The sequence below is a fragment of the Miniopterus schreibersii genome, assembly GCF_964146895.1.
Source record: "Miniopterus schreibersii genome assembly, chromosome: 7".
NCBI classification, from domain to species: Eukaryota; Metazoa; Chordata; class Mammalia; order Chiroptera; family Miniopteridae; genus Miniopterus; species Miniopterus schreibersii.
Window position 1 is genome coordinate 43,951,865 of NC_138108.1, and position 24,092 is coordinate 43,975,956.

Sequence of the window (24,092 nt, forward strand, 5' to 3'; positions counted from 1 at the left end):
ATGCTATTTTAGTCCTAAACTTAATTTATAGGCTACCTCTGTTCTAAGATGGAAATCTTTCTATGGCTCCAATATAGTTTTCCTAACAGTGAAACAGAAAGTAGAAACTTGATTCTAATCCCTTTGATACTCTCCTTTCTGCGATAACTGTTCTTTTTTACTCTAATTCCCTGAAGAAATTCTAGATGGGGTGCAGGTATGAAATGACATGAAGTAAATCAGAAGTAACTTGACTAGTATTGGTTTTCTCTACTCTGGGAACAAGGTTGAAACATGTAAGGGATTATTAATTCATAATAATTTTGAAAGTGAAAATTCCTAAAGCAAGGGGAGGGTCTTGCAAGAGGAGCATTTAGCAGGGCTGTGTAGAATGACAATCACTGATCTGAGTTAGGCACCAGCTAGTAAGTTAGTTTTCTTTGGGGCTTTCAGAAAGAAAATACTAATGATGAGGAAGGCACACAGCAACCAACTGGCCAATTTACAGCAGATTCGACAGGAGGAGCTCACGTCAGACAGTGCTTTACAATTTGCAAAGGTCTTTCACACAAACATCATCTTTAATCTTCACAACATTCCCAAGGGCAGGCAAGCATAGTAACCATTCACAATGAGGGAGACATTTGTAATATGCATAAACACTAATCCCCCGGAAGATATCAAACTGGGTAGAATCATTAACTCTGAACATGAGAGGAAACTTGGAGGCTCACCTGATTCTGGCTTTTTGTTTTTCAAATAAGAACTTGAAGTCCATAGAAGTTAAGCATTTGGCTTGTCGTGGCTGGTGTTGCTCAGTGGTTAACAAACAAATAAAAAAAAAACACCCCAAACAACAACAACAACAAAGAATTTGGTTTAAACAGCGTCACTGCCCAATTCCTAGGCAGTGTTCTAACTTTGCCCTCTTATAAATCACAGTTCAGTAATTGGCCTGATTTAACCCTCTTTGTCAGTGACAGAAGATATTTTTTCATAACATCAGCAAAAAATATCACCCTTCATCAAAACACGGGCAAAATTTAAAGCCTAAGACCCTTCATACAGAACTCACATCTCTCTAGACTCCACTCAGTACAAAGCTGCATTAATTCCAAATGACATTTAAGAAACTGCTTTCCACTAGGGGTAGCTGTGTGCCCATTCACTTAACAGCAGTTTTGTAGCTGAAAAGTGAAGCTGACAACATGGTTGTGTGAGAGAGAGCTGGATACATTCCACAGAACAAGGAAGGAACTTTCCTTTTAACTAAAGAGATCCTTAGGCCTAGGAAAAGGAGAGAAATTATAGCAGAAAAAGGCAAATTGTAAAGAGAAAAATTATCTTAGTCCAAGTAGTAGAAAAAGAAAGGTGCCAGAGAGGAAAAAATTTTATAGAGGAAAGAGAGGGAGAGAAGAAGGGTGTGTGTGTTTGTGTGTGTGTATGTGTGTGTGTGTGAGAGAGAGAGAGAAAGAGAGGGAAGGAGAGAAGAAGGGTGTGTGTGTTTGTGTGTGTGTGTGTGTTTGTGTGTGTGTATGTGTGTGTGTGTGTGTGCGAGAGAGAGAGAGAGAGAGAGAGAGAGAGAGAGAGAGAGAGAAGGAGGGAGGGAGAGAAGAAGGGTGTGTGTGTTTGTGTGTGTGTGTGTGTGTGTGTGAGAGAGAGAAAGAGAGAAAGGGAGGGAGGGAGGGAGGGAGGGAGGGAGGGAGGGAGGGAGGGAGGGAGGGAGGGAAGAAGGGTGTGTGTGTGTGAGATGGAGAGACAGGGAGGGAGGGAGAGAGATGCATATAGAGACAGAGAGAGGGACAGAGAAAGAAACAAACACAGATACACAAATAACTATTTGCACTGAAAAACAGTTTTATAGAAACATGCAAATCAACAGACATTTGTTAATTTCTTACTAGTTGTTTCTTTCCTCAAACCATCTCAGGTGCATATTAAAATAGCCTTGCTCCTAGAAAAACTACTTCTAGTCCAGTAATCCATATTTCTCTGTGATGTTTCAGGGTTCTGTTAACATTGTGATTATAACATAATAGCAATAATAATTAAAAATAGGTAGCATTGGGCCCAGTCAGTAGGGTTCAGTGGTTGAGCGTCAACCCATGAACCAGGAGGTCATGGTTCGATTCCTGGTCAGGGCACATGCCGGGGTTGTGGGCTTGATCCCAGTGGGGGGTGTGCAGGAGGCAGCCGATCAATGGCTCTCTCTCATCATCGATGTTTTTGTCTCTCTCCTCTTTTCCTCTCTCTGAAATCAATAAAAACATGTTTTTTAAAAAACAGATAGCATTGGGAAAGACACTAAATCTTTTTAGGCCTCTTTTTCATCACCTGTAGTATGGGCATAATAATGGTATGTATCTCACAGGATTATCCTGAGGATTATCCGATAATGCTTAGTAGAATGCCTGGTGCATACTAAGTGCCCGGTAAATGGACCAATAAGAAAATAGGAAACATTTATTAAACACACTTGTGCCAGTGACTGTGTTAAGTGCTTTAGTGTGTTACCTCATTGTGAGCTCTGTGCAGAAGGTGCTATTGTCACCCACATTTTAATGATAAAGGAACTAAGTTTAGAGAGGTGAATTCACTTGCTTCAGATTTTACAGTCACACCTGGCAGATCAGGGATTTGAACTCATGTATTTTAACTCAGACTGTTAACTTGGAACAGAATTCACACTGTTTGATCAACTGTGTTTGCAGTGATGGGCCACTGGTGCTATGGCACAGTCACTGGGGTGCAGGAGAGCTATGGGGTTCCCATTTGTCCTCCATAGTTTTCTTTTATCTTTTTCCAAAAGTTTTTTTTTTTGGTTTTTGTAGTTTCTCTCTGGCAGAGATTCTCTATGTTCCTCATTTGAATCTGTCTTTTCTTCATACACATTTCCTCTCTTGAAATTTTAGGTGAATTGAAAATAGGAATTTGAGAGGTGATTTTACTTTTCTTACTCTCATTTTCTACTGAGTGGATTTCCTTATAGCCCTGAAATGCAATCAGGAATTAGCTGAACCTCATGTAAAACCTCCCATTCGTCCCTGATCATGCTTTGGAATTTGTTGTGTGTTTTAAGTTCTCCTTCATCTCAGCCTCCTTTGTTTTCCCCTTATGAAGCTCAGTTCTAATAAGTGACTTTATGCTATAGGTTTTGACACTCCAGGGAGATGTCAGATACAGAAAAACACTGATTACCAATGATGGGACAGCTCTTGGAGTTGGTTTTCCAGTTGGCATAACCGTTGATCCTGCTAATGGGTGAGTGCTAATGAATGGCTTGCGCCTTCTGTACAGCACCATTCTTGTGAATATTATGGTCTGGTAAAATGGAAGATTTCAGACCTAGGGCATTTTCTGATTTCATATGCCAACATTTGATAAATAGAGATCTCAGTGAGGAAGAGAAATAGCTCTGTGGTATATTTAATGTGAAGGATATATTATGTATTTTGTTGTGTTCTTCAAATTAATAACATTGGGCTGAAAATTAATTCCAAACAAGTGAGGATTTCAGGAATGTAAAAATAGGATTATAAGAATGAGCAATACATTCTGACTTTGAGCAAATGTGGAAAACTTTAAGGGTATAGATAACATCTGAAAAAAAAGCCTTATAGGATGAGAAGGTTTCTAGACAATTCATGGAGAGCTTTAATATCATTGCTGAGGAGTTGCGATCGATTCTTCAGAGAAATAAGGAGCCAGCAGGGAATTTGGAGGAAGGGAGTGATGGAACAAAATCTGTATTTCAGAGTGATTGGCCAGGATTGGAGTAGAAGAGGCCAGGGGCAGGGAGAACAGGAGAAAATGGAATTAATGATATAAACTAGAATCCTCTGGTCTGTTTAACCAGTTGTTTCATTTTATATTGTTTTATAAACTAGAATAATAAATTATAAAATTTGAGCATTGACTTTTAAAAAGAATAGTTACATCATCCCAAGTGGATTTTGATTTTCTGTTTGACAGCCAGCAGATTCTCAGGCCTGGAAGGGAACTGAAGAAGTAATTTGTATTAGCTCTCCGCTTCAAGTAAGGGTGATGTGAAAATCCATCTTAATTCTTAAAGCAAGAATTCTATGATTGCTGGCCTGTCCTAGCTTTCAGTTATCCTTTCTAGAAGAAAGACCAGCTTAGATTTAAAGTTCCTCTTTTGAAACTCAAGCTCATGCATTATTCATTCATCAAACATTTATTTATGGTACTCCCATTATTAGGTGGTCTCTTAGTTAGGATTGGTTAACTATCGAAGTAAACTCCAAAATGTATAATGGCTCAAAGAAAATAGAATTTTGTCTTTCATTTGGGCCCTGGAGTTTGGGTAGATGGTGGGAGAAGCTCTATTCTACACAGTCATTCAGGGACCCAGGCTGATGGGGTCTTCAGTAGGAGACTTTCAAGGTCATCCTGGGTGTTGACAACTTTTGAGCAGTAAAGGGGAGAGCATTCGGGAATGTGCTGGGCGGTTTTTATGGTCCAGGCCTACAAGTAATGCATACTACTTCTGCTCACATTCCTTTGGTTAGAATTTGGTCACATGGCCACAGATAACTACAAGGAAGACAGGTCATGTAGTTTTGCTTTTTACCAAGAAAGAAGAGGTATACATTGATTTTGATGAGTGAAAATGGTCTCTGCCAAGGTCAAGGGTATATGGGTTAGGTACAAAGATTATTAAAGACATGATCTATGATTTTTGTAACTTCAAGAATTTATAACTTGGTAAATTGGATAAGACCCGTGCTTAAATATCAATAACCCAGGTGTGTATATGGTTAAGAGCCATAAGAGAGGCAAAAAAATAAAATAAAAATGGGATGAGAGTTCTTCAGAGAGAAATTTTCAGCTTGATAGAGGTGATGCTACTTGGACTGCATCTTAAAAGATATATGGAATTTCACCTGGCAGAGGTGGCTTTGAAGATATCTTTCATTCTATGAGGGAAGAGAAGTCAAGAGCAGGAGCAGAAAAGGGAGAGCAGCCCAGTTGGATTGGGAGGCAATGATTTTGTCAGAGGAACTGAGAGAAGAAATAAGACAGAGACTCATGAATATAATGTCTTGGATGCTCAGTAAAGAGAAAGTCTTTAGAAAGTTATGGTCAATGTTATTGAATCAATTGCTGCAGAAAAGTATTCTGTGGATGATCACTAATAAAGGGTTGAGGCAATTATAGAGTTGCTGGTGACATTTGAGAGAGGATGTTCATTCAATATACAAAGGAGTTAAAGAATGAAAGGAAGGTAAGGAAGTAGGACTACTCTTTTTAGGAGTTTGGTATTGAAAAATTAGAAAAAGATAAACGTGTGTAGGTCAAAATATAACAGGAAAACATTTTAGAATAGGGAAACCTGATTATATTTTTAAGAGCGGATGAAAGTGATGAAATAATTGATTAATAGTGAAAATTATGGGCCAGGAATTAAAGTAGGAATGACCTTAAAAAAACTGATAAAGGCCCAGCTGGGCGTGGTTCAGTGGTTGAGCACTGACCTATGATCCAGGAGATTGTGGTTTGATTCCTGGTCAGGGCACATGCTCAGGTTTCAGGCTTGATCCCCAGCAGAGAGCGTGCAGGAGGCAGCTGATCAATGACTCTCTCATCATTGATGTTTTTCTCTCTCTCTCCCTCTCCCTTCCTCTCTCTGAAATCAATAAAGACATATTTAAAAAAAAAAAAAAAGAAGTCTGAGAGGTAAGCAGGGAGGTACTTGACAATTTTTACATTAGCTTTGTCCTTCCCAGTATACTGGGCAATTTGTGATTTTTTTTGAAAGGGATGTAGGCTCCTTCTTAATCATAAGCCTTCCACCTGCTTGATCAGGCTAAATGATCATCCACCAATGGTAGATGATATCCTCCTGGTTTAGATACTATTTAAAATTACCCTTATACCAGTAATAACTAGGACAAATACAGACATTGTACTGGTTAAGTGCTCCTCCATATTGTATTTTACAAAAATATTGACGTATCAGATTTCCTCCATTGAATTGTGTGTATCTTGAGGACAAGAAATACATATTTTCATTTAAATATTTAAATTAGAGATGCCATTCACTCTAATCCAGCATCTGTTTCATTAATGTTGGTGTTTTTCATGGTTGTAGGAAACTCTACTGGTCAGACCAAGGAACTGACAGTGGAGTTCCTGCTAAGATTGCAAGTGCTCACATGGATGGCACATCTCCAAAGACCCTTTTCACTGGAGACCTTGAACACTTGGAGTTTCTCACTCTTGATATAGAGGAACAGAAGCTCTACTGGGCCGTCACCAGCAGGGGAGTGGTATGAGCACCCTTTTAGTCTGTTGGTTTTCATTGCTGAACTTTCTGGGCTGATGCTGATGGTTCTGAGTTGTGTGCAATGATGAGAAAGCTCTTGTCACATACTATGATTTCTGTGTACAACTTAGCATGACCCACATAGTACTCACCATCTTCCTCCTTTCCCTTTTCTACTTCTGCTCTGCCCTCTTGAATCTTGTTAGTGGTGTGACTCTCCATCCTTTCTCCTAGGCTAGAACCCTCATATTTCTCCTTCACTCTAATAACCATTCCTTACTTAATCATTACAAAATCTCTGTCCTCTGCCTCTTTCCTCAGGTCCAGCCTTTTTCTGCCACCTCCACCCTTCTGAGCCACTTCTCTCTAGCCTTGACTAGACCATGGCCCTCATTACTGGACCCACTTTCATGATGGAGACATGTTGTCTTCATAAAACCACAACAAATAGGTTTGATCACTGCTCAGCTAGAACCCTGGCCTAGAGGAGTAGCTCCAAACACTTTAGCTGAGCTTAGTCAGCTAATCTGCTCCAGATTACTCCCTCAGCAGATCCCCCCCAACCTTATCTTCCCTGTGCTCTAGCTTTCTGGAACTTCTGTCAGTTTCTAACGCACAACCTGCTCTTGCAACTGCTCGGTGCCCTTGTCTAATGAGGCAGTGGGCCAGCCTCGTTTGTCTCTCTTGCCAGTACTCAGCTCAGATCCTAGCACAAAGGAGGCACTTGAGACACGTTTTTGAAATGAAATCAGACTAGCTGTGCCTACATTTTGTTTTCCTTCCAGAAGCAGACCACTTGTCATTTCCCAGTAGGAACTTCATTCTTGTGTGTTCTTTTCTGGTTTACCACCATTTTGACTAAGGCTTGTTACCTGTTCTGTTCTACCAGCACTACCCTTTGCCTTACCAGTCTCACTAGCTTTTTTGTGATTGTACAGAACACATTTCCTATCCCCATTGTAGAAGTTGTTGATGATATTAAATGTAGGGTCAATCAACTCCTGTGTAATGGCCCACAGTTGGACATATTTAAGGGGACATTAATTGTGTATCTTTGACCAGATTGTTACATGCAGGGGTGAAAGAGGTTTCGTCCCCTTTTCTTCACCATTGCCACCTTTGAAAGTTGATTGACTTACTTGAACTCCAGCTTCATTTTCAATGAAATGGGCACAATGACATTTACCTGACCTATTGCTTAGTGTCGTTCTGACTATCATCTCAGAAAATAGATATTAAAAATCTCTGTAAAGGACAGAGTGCTGTATAAATGTCAGGTATATTAGTTTTAAATGTTTCTCTCATTTCACTATGAATCAGTTAATAACAAAATTCTAATCTTTTAGATTGAAAGAGGAAACGTGGATGGTACCAATCGAATGGTTCTGGTAAACTATCTTTCTCACCCCTGGGGAATTGCTGTCTACGGTCCCTTCCTTTATTACACTGATGAGCATTATGAGGTCATTGAAAGAGTTGACAAGGCTACTGGGGCCAACAAAGTAGTCTTGCGAGATAACACTCCAAATCTGAGGGGACTTCGAGTTTACCATAGACACAGTAAGTATTTGTCACTGAAACATACACATTCATGGATATACAATGTATATTCACATCTACACACTTAGATATAAACACATGCCCACACACAGACCTATGTACATACACATGCGCGCAAATTGAAATTACCCAAAATATTTAAAAAAATGATAACCATATCTTAAGTATGGCTAAGTGTCACAGACTAATCGGGCATCTGAAAGGCCAGATTGACTTTAGAGTGAGCTCATTCCCATTCTTTCCCCATCACTTTAAATGACTTACATTTCTTTTGCTTCCTAGCACTCGCTGACATATTATCCATTGGTTTATTGCCTGAGTTCTCATTAGAATGTAACCTCCGCAAGGACAGTCATTTTGTCTGTCTTGTTTCATGTTCTCAGCCCAGTAACTATAATAGTTCTGGCACATTGCTCAGTAAATATTAATTGGATGACTGGTGAGAAAGTGTTAAAAGGAATTTTTTATCTTAAAAGGAATACTCTTAGATGTTGCCTATTTCAACATATTTCCCCCCCTTAAATAATCTAACTTTTGTTTTGCCCCTTTAAATTAGCATTATGACCTAGAGGTTATTTTTATAGTTTTGACATGTTTTATAGTTTTTAGTCTCTAACCAAAGATTATCAAGCAATTTGTTTGCTGTCCTATAACCTACGTTGTCACTGGTATTTTTATTGCATGTGAAAAACCTTTACATACTCTTACTTAATATATTTTATCACAAATGCCTATCACATTGTTGATCATGTGTTTAAATGAATATAATTTTATATATTAGTACATAGGCCAAGAAGGAAAAAAAAATTATATTGACCCCCCCCTAATTCTTGCATGATTTGTGGAAGAAATACAATTAATTGATGCTCCATTCTCTAACTATTTATAATAACTGTGGTCCTATTTTCATACCTTTAGGTGTTAATTGTATAAGCTCTAGTCTTTCTAGTATTGTTTTTAAGTTGTGAACTCAGATACCATACTTTGTTATTAACTTTTATAATGAGTTATTTGGTGACTCAATTTTAAAAGTTTGAAATGGAGAGGCAAGTAGGTAGGGTCAAAAATTACAAACTGATTTTGATTTCATTTAGACTCTGCCGGATCCTCAAATGGCTGTAGCAACAACGTGCATGCCTGTCAGCAGATCTGCTTGCCTGTACCAGGAGGACTGTTCTCGTGTGCCTGTGCCACTGGATTTAAACTCAATCCTGATAGCCAGACCTGCTCTCCCTACAACTCTTTCATTGTTGTTTCAATGCTGTCTGCAATAAGAGGCTTTAGCTTGGAACTGTCAGATCATTCAGAAGCCATGGTACCAGTGGCAGGCCAAGGTATGCCAACTCCAATATAAGTAAGATTTTATTCCATCTGGTGCCACTTTGAAATCCTTGGTACTGCAAAGCATTTTTCCATGTTTGGGTTCAGCACATAATGAAGCTTGTCTTTCCCTTTAAGTAAACTGGCTCAGCCTCACGTGGTTCTCAAACTTTAGTGTGTTTCAGAATTGGAGAGCTTTTAAAATACAGATCTGGGCCCTATCCATGGGTTTTCTGATTTAGTAGTCTGGAGCAGGGCTAGAGAATCTGCTCTCCTAGCAAATCCCCAGTGCATGCTTATGTTGCTGGTCCATGGACCACAGTGAGAATGGCAGGCCTAGAGCAAAAGAGAATGTAGCATGAGATTCCAAGAAGTATCACAGAGCTGCTGGTCAGAAGAACTGGATCCTATTTCTGAGTATTAATGGAAATTTAGGGTAGAAAGTATACTACTATTTAGAATGGTAATGAAATAGTCCCCAATCTGATTTATTAATATTTGCGTTGAAATAAATTAGTTGACAGTATTAGTCTCTCCTTAATAATTATATTTTTGCAGTACTTTGGGCTTATATGCCGTGAAGGTATAAAATGATCGCTTGCTTCCTAAGTGAGCCAAGAGGCTTCTAGGTGTATGTTACCAAAAGAGGAACTAAGTTTTTAGTAGCATTAGAAGGAGTGTGTCACAGGCCAATGATAGAAATAAAAGGTAGAAAGGGAAGATAAAAGGATGAAGGGAATGAAGGGTTGGGAGAAATGGTCAGTAGAGAGAGAGAAGAAAGCACATGGTGAAGGCGTCAGTGCTCTGGCACCGCTTGATGACCGGATTCACGTGTTCTCATGACACATCTTTGTTTTCGCGTATCTAAAAAGTAATGTTCTAAGTTGCCATCTTGTAAAGATATTTTAAAATCAGTAATTTTTTCCTCACAACTTTTCATCCTAAAAAATTTCAAATGCCGAAAGTTTGAAAAATACAGTTAGGCATCTTTGTACTCTTACCTAGATTCAACAATTGTTAACATCTCATCACATTTGAGCTCTCAATTTGTGTGTGTATATACATACAGGTGGGCAAAAGTAGGTTTACAGTTCATATGGAAAATAATACAATAATAAATAATAATACAAAAATAAACTCTTTCATGCACTCAAAGCCGTAAGCCTACTTTTGCCCCACCTTGTACATATACAAACATTTTAAATGAACTTTTTACAAATAACTGCAGATATGCTTCACCCCTACGTACTTTAGCATGCAACTTTTAATGGAATTAGCATCTAATATGCACATTTATATTTCTCTAGTTTGCCTCAGAAATTTTTTTATAACTACTGTTGTGTTCCAGCCAAGAGCTAATGAAGATTCATGTATTATATTTGGAATGTCTCTTTAGTGTCTTTTGATCTGTAGTAGTTGCTCCTGTTTTTTTTTTTTTTGGGGGGGGGGGTTGAGACCTGTTGTCTTTCAGAATCTCACATTGAGGATTTGTTTGATTATTATTTGATTATTTGTCATTTAACCTGTTATTCAGTTTATACCTTGCATTTCCCATGAAATGAAGGTTAGGTCTAATTGATTAGATTGGGGTTGAACACATTTGGCAAGAATGCTTCATAAATAAATGCTGTATACTTGGTACAGAATCTTATTAAGAACATAATTTCAGCATGTTCCCCTCAATGATACTTAAACTTGATCACTTGGTTAAGGTGGTCACCGTGAAATCCTTGCCTTTTAAAGATATATTTTCCCCTTTGTAATTTGTATGAAATTTTGGGGGTTACACTTTGACACCCTGTGAATATCTTGTTTCCCAAGTGCCTTTTACCCATTGGTTTTAGCAGCCACTGACAATCCCTGTCTGAACTGATTATTTAATTAGGATTGCAAAATAGTGATTTTCTTATTCTATCATTTCTTCTACATTTAATAGATAACATTCTTCTAGGAGAACTATCCTATTTAAAGTTAAAGTTAAAGTTAAAAAAAATTATCATCACTGTGGAGTCAAAATTTTTATTTTTTTTACTCAATGTGTTATAAATCATTTGACGTAATTGCACTTCTGATGCTGATCCATGTTGGCCAGGGTGAGCCTCTTGCAGAGGCTGCCTCTGTGCTTTTGACATGCTTCCATTAGTGTCTGAGTGCTTCCTTGCTTCTTAGTGTAGTGAGACGTTCAAGCCTTACCTCATACCTGCCCACCCCACCAGTGTTCCTTATTGTGGGAAATGTGAGAAGCCAAGATCTGGGTGGTAGGTGTGCTCATTGCGACTAAGAATCAAATAGTTTTATTTTGTAATGGGGCATAGCCGGAGCAGGGGTTTGGGAATGAGGGTTTGAGAGGAAGGGCAGACATTTAAAAGTTCTAGTTCCAGCTAGAGCCTTGTTTAATGATATTTTCTTGAACATTCCAGGACGAAATGCACTGCATGTGGATGTTGATGTATCTTCTGGATTTATTTATTGGTGTGATTTTAGCATCTCAGAGAAATCTTATAATGCAATCCGTAGAGTCAAACCCGATGGATCTGGTTTCACAAACATCATTACCCATGGGATAGGCGAAAATGGAGTGCGGGGTATTGCCATGGATTGGGTAGCAGGTAGGTAAACTATATACTGATTTTATTGAAAAACTTTTTTGTGTTTGTATCTTCATCATATTAGTTTATGCTAGAAAGTTTAGTCTAGCGTTATATACTACAGATCTGTTTTTCTGATATTAAAATATAATGTAAACCATGAAATGGCTACTATTTATAGCTGAGAAATTTTAGTTTCCAAATTCTCAATTGCTTCCTCATGTTAATTTATAAATACTTCTTTGATTAGGCACTTTCTCTATTGTAGTTCTATTTCAAATGCCAGACCCAATATTACATTAAATTAGTTGTATTGCTTCATGTACTTAACTTTGAAATATCACTCATTTTTAATGATACACTGAGAATCAGCTGTATTAAATATATTATAATTTTTAGAATATAATGCCATTCTATAAAAATAGGTATCACTGAGTGTTATCCAGCTTGGTAAGTAGATATCACATAGAAATATTAAAATGTATTATAAAAATCTAGGTACTATCATAAGAGTTTATTGCAAATGATGGTAGTATGCTTAGGTAAGGTGTTAATAGGGCTTCTAAATCTCATTCCTGATTATGAATTTACTATGTTATTACTGAGGGTATAGTTAAAGCAGGAGTCAGTAGTCTGTGGCCTATGGGCCAAATGACTGCAACACAGCTATGCCCATTTGTTTATGTATTGGCCATGGCTGCTTTTGTGTTATAGTGGCAGAACTGAGTGCTTGTGAAAGAAAGCACATGCTCTGCAAAGCTAAAAATATTTACTATTAATAAGCCTTTATAGAAAAAGTTTGCCAACCCAGGATTAAAGGATTAGAATATACTTATAGTCCAATTAGAGATAAGTAATGAAAAGAGCAGATCAGTAACATTGTCTATCGAGTCAGGTACAGGAACAAAGTAGATGTGCCTTGGTAGATAGTTTAACAACACACTTTCAACTTCATAGAATTGATTTGGGATTACTCTCCATTATACTGTCTTCACATCATGGTCTTTTTATTCTTGCATTTACATTGTTCTGTAATGCTCAAAGGAAAATGCACTTTTGTCTTGATGGCTGGAGAAGGTTCAAGGGATGAAAACACCTATACTAGTTAGAAAGACTAGAAAAAGACCTCATGTTAATGTTAAGAGCAAGGAGCACTGATGACATTGATCAACAACCTGAGATCCTGATGGCTTTCCCTCTTTGCTCCTTTTCATCATGTTGGAGCAGAAGTTATACCATGATGATGTATATTTAGAGTCTTTGAAAATTCAGGTCTTAAACATTCAGGTAGAAAAGGAAGGACATTCTTAGAAATACACCTTTGAGTAGAAAGTGGGTTCTGACATTTGCTCTGAATTCTAATGTGCTTTAGAAGCTGAAGATAGGCACATTTCTCTTTAAATTTGAAGAAACAATCTTTTTAGATCCCGAGTAAACACTTATTTTTCTAAGTCTAAAGTGAGACATTTATTATCTTGGAAAAGACAATATCTACTGAGCCAAACCTCAACCTTACATATTTTGTTTAGAATTTGAAGAGGTGTGCTCTTTTTTCTTCTTGGCTTTCCATTCATCAGCATGCTTTTTTTTTTCCCTTGCAGAAAACCTTTATTTCATCAATGCTTTTGACTCTGAAGCCCTGATAGAAGTTCTGCGCATCAATACCACCTACCGTCGGGTTCTCCTTAGAGTCATAGTGGATATGCCCAGGGATATTGTTGTAGACCCCAAGAATAGATACCTCTTCTGGGCTGACTATGGGCAAAACCCAAAGATTGAACGTGCTTTTCTTGACTGCACCAATCGGACTGTGCTAGTATCAGAAGGCATTGTCTCACCACGGGGCTTAGCAGTGGACCATAGCAATGGCTACGTTTATTGGGTTGATGATACTTTAGATGTAATTTCAAGGATCAATGCTGAGGGAAAGGAATTGAAAGTGATTCGTTATGGCAGTCGTTACCCAACTCCTTATGCCATCACTGTTTTTGGAAATTCTATCATATGGGTAGACAGAAATTTAAAAAAAATCTTCCAAGCTAGCAAGGAACCAGGGAACACAGAACCACCAGCCGTGATAAGGGACAATATCAATTGGCTAAGAGATGTGACAGTCTTTGACCGGAGTGTCCAGCCCCGGTCACCATCAGAGGTCAACAACAACCCTTGCTTGGAAAATAATGGTGGATGCCCCCATCTCTGCTTTGCTCTACCTGGATTGCACACCCCAAACTGTAGCTGTGTTTTTGGGACCCTGGACCGTGATGGCAAGAGTTGTACCATTCCAAAAGAAAATTTCCTCATCTTTGCCTTAGAGAATTCCTTGGGAAGCTTACACTTAGATCCTGAAGACCATACCCTACCTTTCCAAGCAATAAGTGTGGGAGGACATGTCATGGCCCTGGACTATGACAGCATAAATAACAGAATTTACTTCACACAAAATTTAGAAGCTAGACATGGCCAGATTTCCTATGTCAACCTGAATGCAGGGATCAGTTCTCCCACTGTCATTGTTTCAGGTAAGTGCACTCCAGGTGTAGCTTACCTTGGACACAGTGGGATCAACACACTAGATGACCCATTGATTCTAAAAATGCATATTGAGACTCTTAATGTATGTGTGTTTGTTGGTGTATGTCCAGATATAGGGACTACTGATGGCATTGCTTTTGACTGGATCAATAGAAGAGTTTATTACAGTGACTTTACCAACCAGACGATTAACTCCATGGCTGAGGATGGATCTAAGCGTGCTGTGATAGCCCATGTTCCAAAGCCAAGAGCAATTGTGTTAGATCCTTGTGGAGGGTATGCCATCATCTTTCTTATTATCTTTCTGTCTGCTTATTTCTGAAGGGAGAGGGGCGTGAAATTATTTTATGTTCATACAGGGCCAACATTTTATGGCCTGTAACACTGTAGCTACTGACTCAAGGGTGAAAGAGCATGAGTGACTTTACCTGGGAAGGAACTCACCTTTATGCTAGAAAGGTTGGCAGTATACTAGGGAGTCAATGCTCTGACTCAGTAAATCCCTTTTGGGCAAGTTGTGTGGGTAGGAAATGAGTAGGGTTATATTTGCCTTGTTAATATCAATTTTCAGTTAAAGATGGCTGTTCTTCTTTTTCAAGTAAAGATTATGAGGTTCCTTGTAATGAATTAATTATGACTTTTTTTGGATGACTAGGTACATCTACTGGAGTTCCTGGGATACTAATGCCAAAATTGAGAGAGCCACAGTGGGAGGAAACTTCCGGGAACCCATTGTGAACAGCAGCCTGGTCTGGCCCTGTGGGCTCACTGTGGACCATGAGGAAGATCTTCTCTACTGGACAGATACTAGTTTGTACGTGTCTTTGGTTATTCATGTAGGTGTGGATAAGACGAATTCTTCCCACTTTCAAAGAGGAGAGATTTGCATAATGGAATGACAATATAAAATGCCAAACAGATGTAGCCAAAACACAGAATCAGTTTTGGAAACAATATTCTAGCTTGGTGAATGTACCTGTGAAAATTAATCTATGTTATGAGATTTAACAATTATGAACTAAAAGGCATCTAAAGATGCATTACTAGATGAATTAATTTCAACTATGCTTCCAAATGTAACCACTCAATTTATAATCTACAGGATCCATTTAACTACCATAAAATATGAATGACTTTTAAATACACATTGATATGAAGTTTTTTCTGGGCTTTAGTGTTCAGTGTCTTATTAAAATATTTTCCTTTAGTCTTGACTTTAGTTATTTTCTCAAATAGATTCTTTCTTAATATTTTCCTTAGATACTTTCGTTAACTCTAATTTTATATGTAACATCTCCAAGTAGCCCTGAAATTACACTCCAATCATCCTAATGGAATAGTTGAAGAGATGAGATGATTTTGTTTATTATGGCTGGTATCTACATGTCAGGAATCTTCATTTTTCTTGATTACTTTCTTATGTTTTTGGCTCTGTGACACTGAGTACCTAACAACCTGATCTTCAATTTATTTGAAACAAAGCAGTGATGTTTTGTGTCTAAATTTGGATTATTTCTGGTAAATATCTCAAAGCACTTAGTAAATGACAAATCAAAAAATTCATGAAGGGAGTTGGGAGAAATGTAATTATTTTATTGAGTGACTACTATGTGCTAAACACTGAGTTCCACGCATTACATGTGTTATTTCATAATATTCTCCTGTTACTAATGTCAACTTGGTCCTTTTTATAGGATTATTTGTAGTTTATATTAGTAATTGGAAATTAATTATATAGGCCATTGTTTGATAACCAAATTAAGACCTCCCATTACTAGAAGGAACATTTCCTGTGGCATATCCTCCACTTGAAAAGAAGGTCGAGGGCTTGTGTAAAGCAATGGTTAGGCCCAGGCATTACACTGCCAGTTGAAGAACTTACTCTTTCTGGATTCAAGCATTTTTTTTTTTTTTTTTTTTACTCTGTTTTAGGCGCAAGATTGAACGCAGCACTCTAAAGGGCATGGACCGTGAGGTCATTGTCAGCACAATCTTGCGTCCTTTTGGCTTGACTCTCAATGGCCAGTATATTTACTGGACTGACTGGTCCACAAAAAAAATTTACCGAGCTAACAAATATGATGGATCAGGCCAGACTGCAATGACCACGAGTTTTCCAGTCCGGCTTATGGGTGTTTGTGTTGTTGTGAAGGACCACCCACAGCAGTGCAGCAATCCTTGCGACCAGTTTAATGGGGGCTGCAGCCATATTTGTGCACCAGGTAAGGCATTGCTCGTGAAGATAGAATCAAGGAGCATGATAATGTGACAACTTAGGGAATGCTGTAAAGAAGAACGAACTCCAAATTCTTGATTTCAGGGTAATTCAAAATATAGGTTTGGAGGTTTGTATGTTGAAAGGAAGACTTTGACAGGGTTTTTTTTCTATTTGATATGGAGCCCTCTTATGAAGGCATTTTTAATTCAAGCTTGATGGAGGTAGAAAGAAAGATGGGGATTGGGATTTAATTCTTCCACTTAGGAGGTACTATCTATAGTTGGAAATGTTTCTAATGATATGATGTGTGATGTGCTTCATAGTGGGTTTTACAGAGAACAACACATAGGAAGATGTGCCTTGTGGTACCGATGCTTCACAGATTTTGCTGAGAAGGTAGAATCATTGCAATTGTTTCAGTGTAGATGAGAAATTGTTTAAAGATTAGGGTGAATCAGCCACATTGATCAGTTGGCGGTGGTTCTTCTTGATGGAAATATAACTCAGAATATCTTTGAAAGGTTGATGGAAGCAGTTTCCCTGGCTTGTCTTATAGCACATTCAATGTAGAAGCTGTTGCCAAGTTCTACTCTGGAGGAGAAACTATGAATGTTTACTACACAAGTCTTTTGCTTTCTCTGGGCCTTTCTTCAGGTCCAAATGGTGCCGAGTGCCAGTGTCCACAGGAGGGCCACTGGTATCTGGCCAACAACAATAAGCATTGCATTGTGGACAGTGGTGTACGGTGTGTTGGTTCCAATTTCACCTGCCTCAATGGGCGCTGCATCTTGGAGCAGTGGAAATGTGACAACAGCAATGACTGTGGCGATGGCAGTGATGAGCTGGAAAATGTGTGTGGTGAGTTGGACTCTTGGAGCTTTTGTTAGGAGCTAAAGTTGTCTTTATGTCAAGTGTTTGGTACAGAATCCTGCTATGTGTGAATACATTTGCAATTTGTATCTGGGCATCCTGTTAGAAATGAAAAGCATTTACTCTGAGAATCCAGGCTGCATTTCTGCTAAATCACAAATAAACTGATACATGTGCCATGGAATAGGTTCATTAGGAAGCCCCTCTGTAGTGATTAAAAGCAAAACGTGCTGAATTAAAATCCTGGCTATGCCATTTACACAATCTATATAGCCTTGTGAAAGTTACTTAGCCTCTCTGAGCCTCAGGCATCTCATCTGTAAAATGGAGCAATTACTAGGATTCTTGTGAAGCATAAGAGAAATAGTATAAAAAACACAACAGGAGGCTTAATGCATGGTAAGCATGACTTAGCATGGAATTAAGGGCTCCAGTAAGAGATTGTTATAGTTTTATTAATTTAAATAGCAGAAGGATCATTAATTCAATAATTTTATTCAAATCACTCCCAATACTATGCTTCCATCTGATTGGGGTGAGTAAAACACAGTAGACTTTCTTAGGATTATCTGAGGTTAGTTACCTTTTTCTAGTAGACTGTGTAGGGGCTAAGATTTTTATTTCCCCCAAAGAAACTGTATTTACATGCTCTTCTGTGAGTAAGATAAACTTTTAAATTGAGATGATAGAGAAATGGAGTGACTTTGCCATTTGCTTAAAATACTTTATTTGCTGGAAAAAAAAAAAGCCTACATCATATTTTGCTTAATCTAACTAATTTAAAGTGTTATCTCACTTTGCATGCAGTCCATTTTGCAGCCGTTTTTGCCTTGGAAGGTAAACTCTAAGTGTCTATTCTATTTGATTGTATCTTTTGAGAAATTAGGATGATGCTTTATTCAAGAGGTTTCATCAGTGCCTTTTTCCCTCCTCTTAGCATTTCACACCTGCCATTCGACAGCCTTCACCTGTGACAATGGGCGATGTGTCCCGTATCATTATCGCTGTGATCACTACAATGACTGTGGTGACAACAGTGATGAGGAAGGGTGCCTGTTCAGTGCGTGTAATGCCACCACGGAATTTACGTGCAGTAACAGGAGGTGCATACCTCTCCAGTTTGTCTGCAACGGCGTAAACAACTGCCACGATAATGACACTTCAGACGAGAAAAATTGCCGTAAGTTCACCTTAAGTACTTACTGTGCTTTGGGGTCTGAAATTTTGGATCATGGGAGATGACATTTTTATATAAAAACAAGGGCTTTCTTTAAAAAAATCAAAGAACTAAGCATTCATTCAAAACATAAATTTCATTTTAATATATTTTACTGGATGATTTTTAGAAACAACTTTACTTAACACTTGAATTATTGACTTTGATTTATACCTTGGGCTATTTTAACCTTAAGTATTTTATCTTTGGCTTATACATCTGCCAGATTAAAATTTCACTTGACAAAAATTTTGGTTGTTTTATTGACCAAAATTATTGCATAAATGTGTTGTGGTTAATGTTTGTTGTGCAAAAAGCTACATAGTATGGTGCTGACCAAAATGATTGGTATTTTTATTTTTTTCTGGTATGCTCATTTTAGTTCATTGATTTTCCCAAAATTTCTGGGATTTTCACTTTAGTGTCTTGGGAAAACAAAAGAGCAGACTGTAAGTTCAAATATATTTTCAGTTTAGATATATCTATATGCTCTGTTGCTTTCGTAGGGAGAGTTATATACAATACTTATTTGGGTGTGCTTTTAGAAGAACTTTTCTAATGGAAAATTTCAAATATACACCAAAGCAGAAAGAATAGTATAATACACCCCTCACTCAGTGGTGGTATAATCAACATTTATAAACAAATAAGTCAACATTTATCAACAAATGGCCAATCTGTCTCATCCATCTCCCTCAACTTTTTTTCTGAATATTTTAAAGCAACTCCTAGACATGCATATTCCTGATAAAGACACTTTGAAAAACAACTACCATGCCATTATAATGCCTAGCGAAACCAACCATACTTACTTAATATCCTCCAGTACTCTGTCCATATTCAAATTTTGTGATTTATCACCCCAATTTTTTACAGTTATAGTCAAATTAAGGTTCAGACAAGATCTACACATTGATTTTGATTGTTGTAACTCTTCTTCATTGTTTTTTATGCCACAATGGTTCCCACTTTTTTTTTTTTTAAATGACATTGATTTGTCTTGTGGAATTTCCCACATTCTGGATTTGACTAATTGCATAATTGCGTTTCTTAATTTGTTATTTTATCTCTCTTATCTTATGAACTGGAATTTAGGCCTAGAGGTTTGAATAGGTTCAATTCTTTGGGTAAGAATAGGCACTACCACTGTTGCATCACATCATGAGGCACTAATGCTTGGTTGTTCTGCTTCAGGTGACGATACAATTAATTAGTGGCCTTACCAGTCAGCCTGGATCTTCTCTTAGGAAGTTCCAATCAGCCTTTTACCCAATGGTTTTAACATCCATGGATGGTTATTTCATAAATCCATTATTACAAAATAGGCTTTTTAAAATTGTTATTCCTTCCACATTTGCTAGCTGAAGGTATAAAGAAGACCCTTCCCTTATCAACTATTTTGTTATCCTGAAATACAAATCTACAGGATAAATGTTTGATTCTTTCCCTGTATTTGTCAGTTTTCAGTGTACTAATGAGTTGGTGAGCAAGGAACACTAAGTTTTTTTTCGTTTATAGTATTTTATTGAACTCATAGATTTTTACCTAATTTATCAGTTTTAATGCTGTGAAGTAATTTATTCTTTTTGGTGCTCAGTTTTCCTATTTCAGTCCTGCAGGAGCCCTGCTAGGTTGGCTCCTCCGGTATTTTGACATGGCCTGTTCAGCTCTCCATAGCTTAGACTTCTACATTTCCTGTCTCAGAGCTGGAAGTAACCACTTATCCAAGGAGACCTCGTTCCTTTTATGGCATTTAAAAATTATCATGGTGTTGAGACACCCTATTCCTATTTGGCTTTTACTGCTTCTAGGCCTTTTCAGTGGACAGAGCTAGGAAAATACATTTTTTAGGGAAGAAATTTTATATCAGTATTTCCCATTTTAATTTAAGATTCTGGGTGTTTTACATCTTAGATTTTATAATTATATCTCTTCTCTAAGCTAAAAATCTTGATTTCTAATGATATTACATAATGACTTATTTGATTTACTCCAAAGTAATTTAAAAATGCCTATAATAATTTCAAAATAGCCAAACAAATAATACTATTACTAATAAATCTACTAAATGTGATTAAAAACTTTAGGTCCTTCATGTTCTCAAATTATGTCTCTCTAGGGATGTGCAGTCAAAATACTGGTATTAAAGTCAGTTGAATTTTCTCTCTCTTTGTTATGCTATCAGCTTGATTTACTATTAATTTTGTTATTATTTCCAAACTTTAGCAATTGGTTTCCTTTTTCCATTTTTATTTTTATTTTTTTATTTATTCAGAACAATGTACATGATTTCAAAGTCAAAGTTTTATGACAAGGTACATTAACAGAAGCCTTACATCCTTGGCCTCTCTATCCTGCTCCCTCCATACTATTCTCCATCTATCCACAGGGGTGACAGTTTTCATTAGTTTATTTTTTATTGTTGTTTTGAATATAAGCTTACCTGTCTCTCTTTCTACACACACACAGATACACACACACACACACACACACACACACACACACACAAACACACACTCATATCATTGTTTTTCTTACACAAATGATAGTCTACTGTTTTAAATTGTGCTTTCTTACTGTTAACTATATCTTGGAGATCAAACCACCATTCCTTATCAGAATAGAGATCTTATTTATTCCTTTTTATAGCTACAAATTACTCTATATGCCATCCTTTATTTAACTAAGAAGCGGGACTCTTGTTGATGCTATTAAATAATGAAAATGATTTAAACTACAAAGGAGGCCTCCTTTCACCTCCCTGCAGTATCAGCTGGTAATATCTCTTTTTACGCTAGAATCTGCTGTATAACATAAGCGTCATGGATCATGCTTCTGGAATAGCTTTGAAAATGCCTCTCTTCTGGTGGTTTGAATTCTGCAGTAGGCCCATTAACATGGGCATTCTTTATGGTATATGTGTGGTGGATATGTTCCAAATGTATATCTGGTTGTCTTTTTTTAAGCTGATCACACTTGCCAGTCTGGATTCACAAAGTGTCACAGTACAAATATTTGTATTCCTCGTACTTACCTGTGTGATGGAGACAATGACTGTGGAGATATGAGTGACGAAAGCCCCACTTTTTGCGGTAATATAAGCCTGCTTATCTTTCTGTGGTTCCAGGGGTGCATTCAGCTAATACAAAGCTATATGGCTTGGGTGTTTGGGCCCAATTTAATTTGTCATCTCTAAATGACATTGTAAATAAATGCAGAGGGCAGTTACTTTAGGATGTGATTGGAGGGGCATAGGAAGCCCCTTCTTTCTGTTCCCTGGCTGGAGGCTGGACTCCAAATATTTCCTGCATAGACCTGCTCTGATACGTAACCTTCCACATTGCAGAGCCATTTCTCTGAGTTGAAGGCCTTTTGTCTTCAGGAACTTCAGGCAGAATTTGCATGTTAAGCCCTTATAGTAATTGTTAGTAACTGAGATAATTTTTCTAATTTAAATATGTTTAAATTTCAGAAATCCTTATTTCATATTTAGCAATTTGGTTCAAATAAACAATTTCTTGTATTTGTAGCTAAAATTAAAAGGCCTTTCTTAAGCTTGATAACTTTGAGACTATTAGTGTAAATAGATACATCATTTAAGAGTTCAGTAATTGTCACCAGGCCAGACTATATATAGTTCAAGAGCAGGAATCAGTTGTAGTAACAGCAGCAAGAAGAAGCAGAATTCAGGCTGCAGCCATCAGATGAGGACACATGGATCAGAGCTACTGCCGATCTTTTGGGGACCTCTGCTTCCTTATCAGTGTTTTTTTTTGGTCCTGGCAAATTATTAGACATCATGGGCCAAAGCGACCGGAAGAGTAAGACTTGATTCTGGTTTGTACCCACATAACAAAATACATTTGACCAGAGCTACTTAAGGTTACTAGAGAAAAGAACCAATATTCAAACATAGGCAGAGTTCTTTTACTCACAAAAGGCCCCATGTAACAAGGATGACTAAGAGCAGAATTTTGCTAACTCTCTAAAATTATGGTCTGATGTGGCTAAAGGTTGTGTGTGGGGTGAGCACAGATATGGTCATATTGCTATTTTTGCTTTTAATTATTATTTCAATATAATTTATTTAAGTTTATGTTACAGCAGAAAACTTAGAAGCAAGTCTTCTTTTACACAATTTGTGATTTCATGTATCAAAAGGATAGTACTTTGGTAGTTCTAACAAATGCAGTTTGTTTTGGGATTTATAGAATGCAGGAAAAAATATTCCAGAAAATTGGAGCAGTATTGTTTGGCTTCTCCCCCCTCACCATATTCTTCCCTTCCCATGGAAAGCACATACACAAAATCCCATTTCCCAGGCCTCAGTCTTCCTTTCTTGGCAACTGTTTATTCAGTTTAGAGATATAGGCAGATTGTGAAGACTGATGAGAACGAGCTGGTGTTTTGCTCATGGGCTTTATCTTCTTTCCCTTCCCACAGCCGTTCACACATGCAGCAACAATGAGTTCCACTGCACATCTGGACGCTGTATTCCTAGCCGTTGGTATTGTGATCAAGAAAGAGATTGTCCTGATGGCTCTGATGAACCTGCCACTTGTGGTAAGAGAGTAGGCAAGCACGAAAAGCAGTATGGTGCAGTAAGAGGAACTCTTCCAACTGCTTCCAACACAGACGATGGTCATGGCTGTTGAACGTTTGCACTCCCTGCTCCTGCTCTCAGCTGAGATCCTGAAACCACTCAGCAGGCATTCATTAAAAATGTGTCAGTGCAGGGCACGGTGCAGGCTGCTGATCAGGATGTGGAAGTTGCTGATTGGTGCTGATGAAATGAGGTTATGTTGGTGATGCCCCTAGTATGGGGCCTGGCTTGTAGAACTTAATTAATTTTAATTGACCGTGAATTGGAATTTCTGAGTTTGGCTGAGTTCTGACCCATGTGACTGTGGGGGGGATACAAAAGTGATTGGAATCATCACATACATGGGCAAGGGACATATTAGAGGCACATGTCCTCCTCCTCTTCTGCCTGTGTCCCCAATTATGGAAAGGTCTTATGGCCATGTGAGAAGTGCCAGGGACCCTTTGGTATTCCTAGAAGTGCTTGTGCTTGTTTACATTTGGAGGCTGCTATTTACCTTTGCAAATTCTAACCTATCTTCATGCAAATTATTTTACGTAATTGTAAAAATATAAAGGTACAATATTTTACATTGATTGTGATTTTTTTAATCTGTCAAATCATATTGCAATAGAGCAGTCAGCAAACTATAGCCATAGGCCAACTTCCTGTCTTTATAAAGGACGTTTTATTAGAATGTGGTCCCATATTTTCTGTGGCTGCTTTCGTATATGATGGCAGTCAAGTGGGTGAGACACAGAACATATGGCCTGTAAACCTAAATATTTACTAGCTGGTTAAGAGGAAGTTTGCTGACCCTTGTTATATTGTCTTTATACTCTTTTTTAATGGCCCTATAATATTCCACTGATTATCACTGAGTTCATTGCCTCTATTTTAAGCATTTAGATTGCTTATATTTTTCCTCTATTATAAAT

At 37.8% G+C, this 24,092-nt stretch overlaps 1 protein-coding gene across 1 annotated transcript in view; it reads left to right on the top strand.

The window, feature by feature from the left end:
* LRP2 (LDL receptor related protein 2) overlaps positions 1-24,092 on the top strand; it is a gene marked incomplete at its 5' end in the record, with an annotated part of 182,270 nt that overhangs the window by 103,714 nt on the left and 54,464 nt on the right. The window contains 13 exons of the mRNA XM_081141970.1: positions 3,131-3,240; positions 6,092-6,269; positions 7,612-7,825; positions 8,920-9,159; positions 11,566-11,754; positions 13,335-14,255; positions 14,379-14,544; positions 14,924-15,082; positions 16,201-16,490; positions 17,141-17,344; positions 18,294-18,536; positions 21,539-21,664; positions 23,016-23,135. Coding sequence (XP_080998096.1) covers positions 3,131-3,240; positions 6,092-6,269; positions 7,612-7,825; positions 8,920-9,159; positions 11,566-11,754; positions 13,335-14,255; positions 14,379-14,544; positions 14,924-15,082; positions 16,201-16,490; positions 17,141-17,344; positions 18,294-18,536; positions 21,539-21,664; positions 23,016-23,135 — 3,160 coding nt within the window. The remainder of the gene's footprint in view (positions 1-3,130; positions 3,241-6,091; positions 6,270-7,611; positions 7,826-8,919; positions 9,160-11,565; positions 11,755-13,334; positions 14,256-14,378; positions 14,545-14,923; positions 15,083-16,200; positions 16,491-17,140; positions 17,345-18,293; positions 18,537-21,538; positions 21,665-23,015; positions 23,136-24,092) is intronic.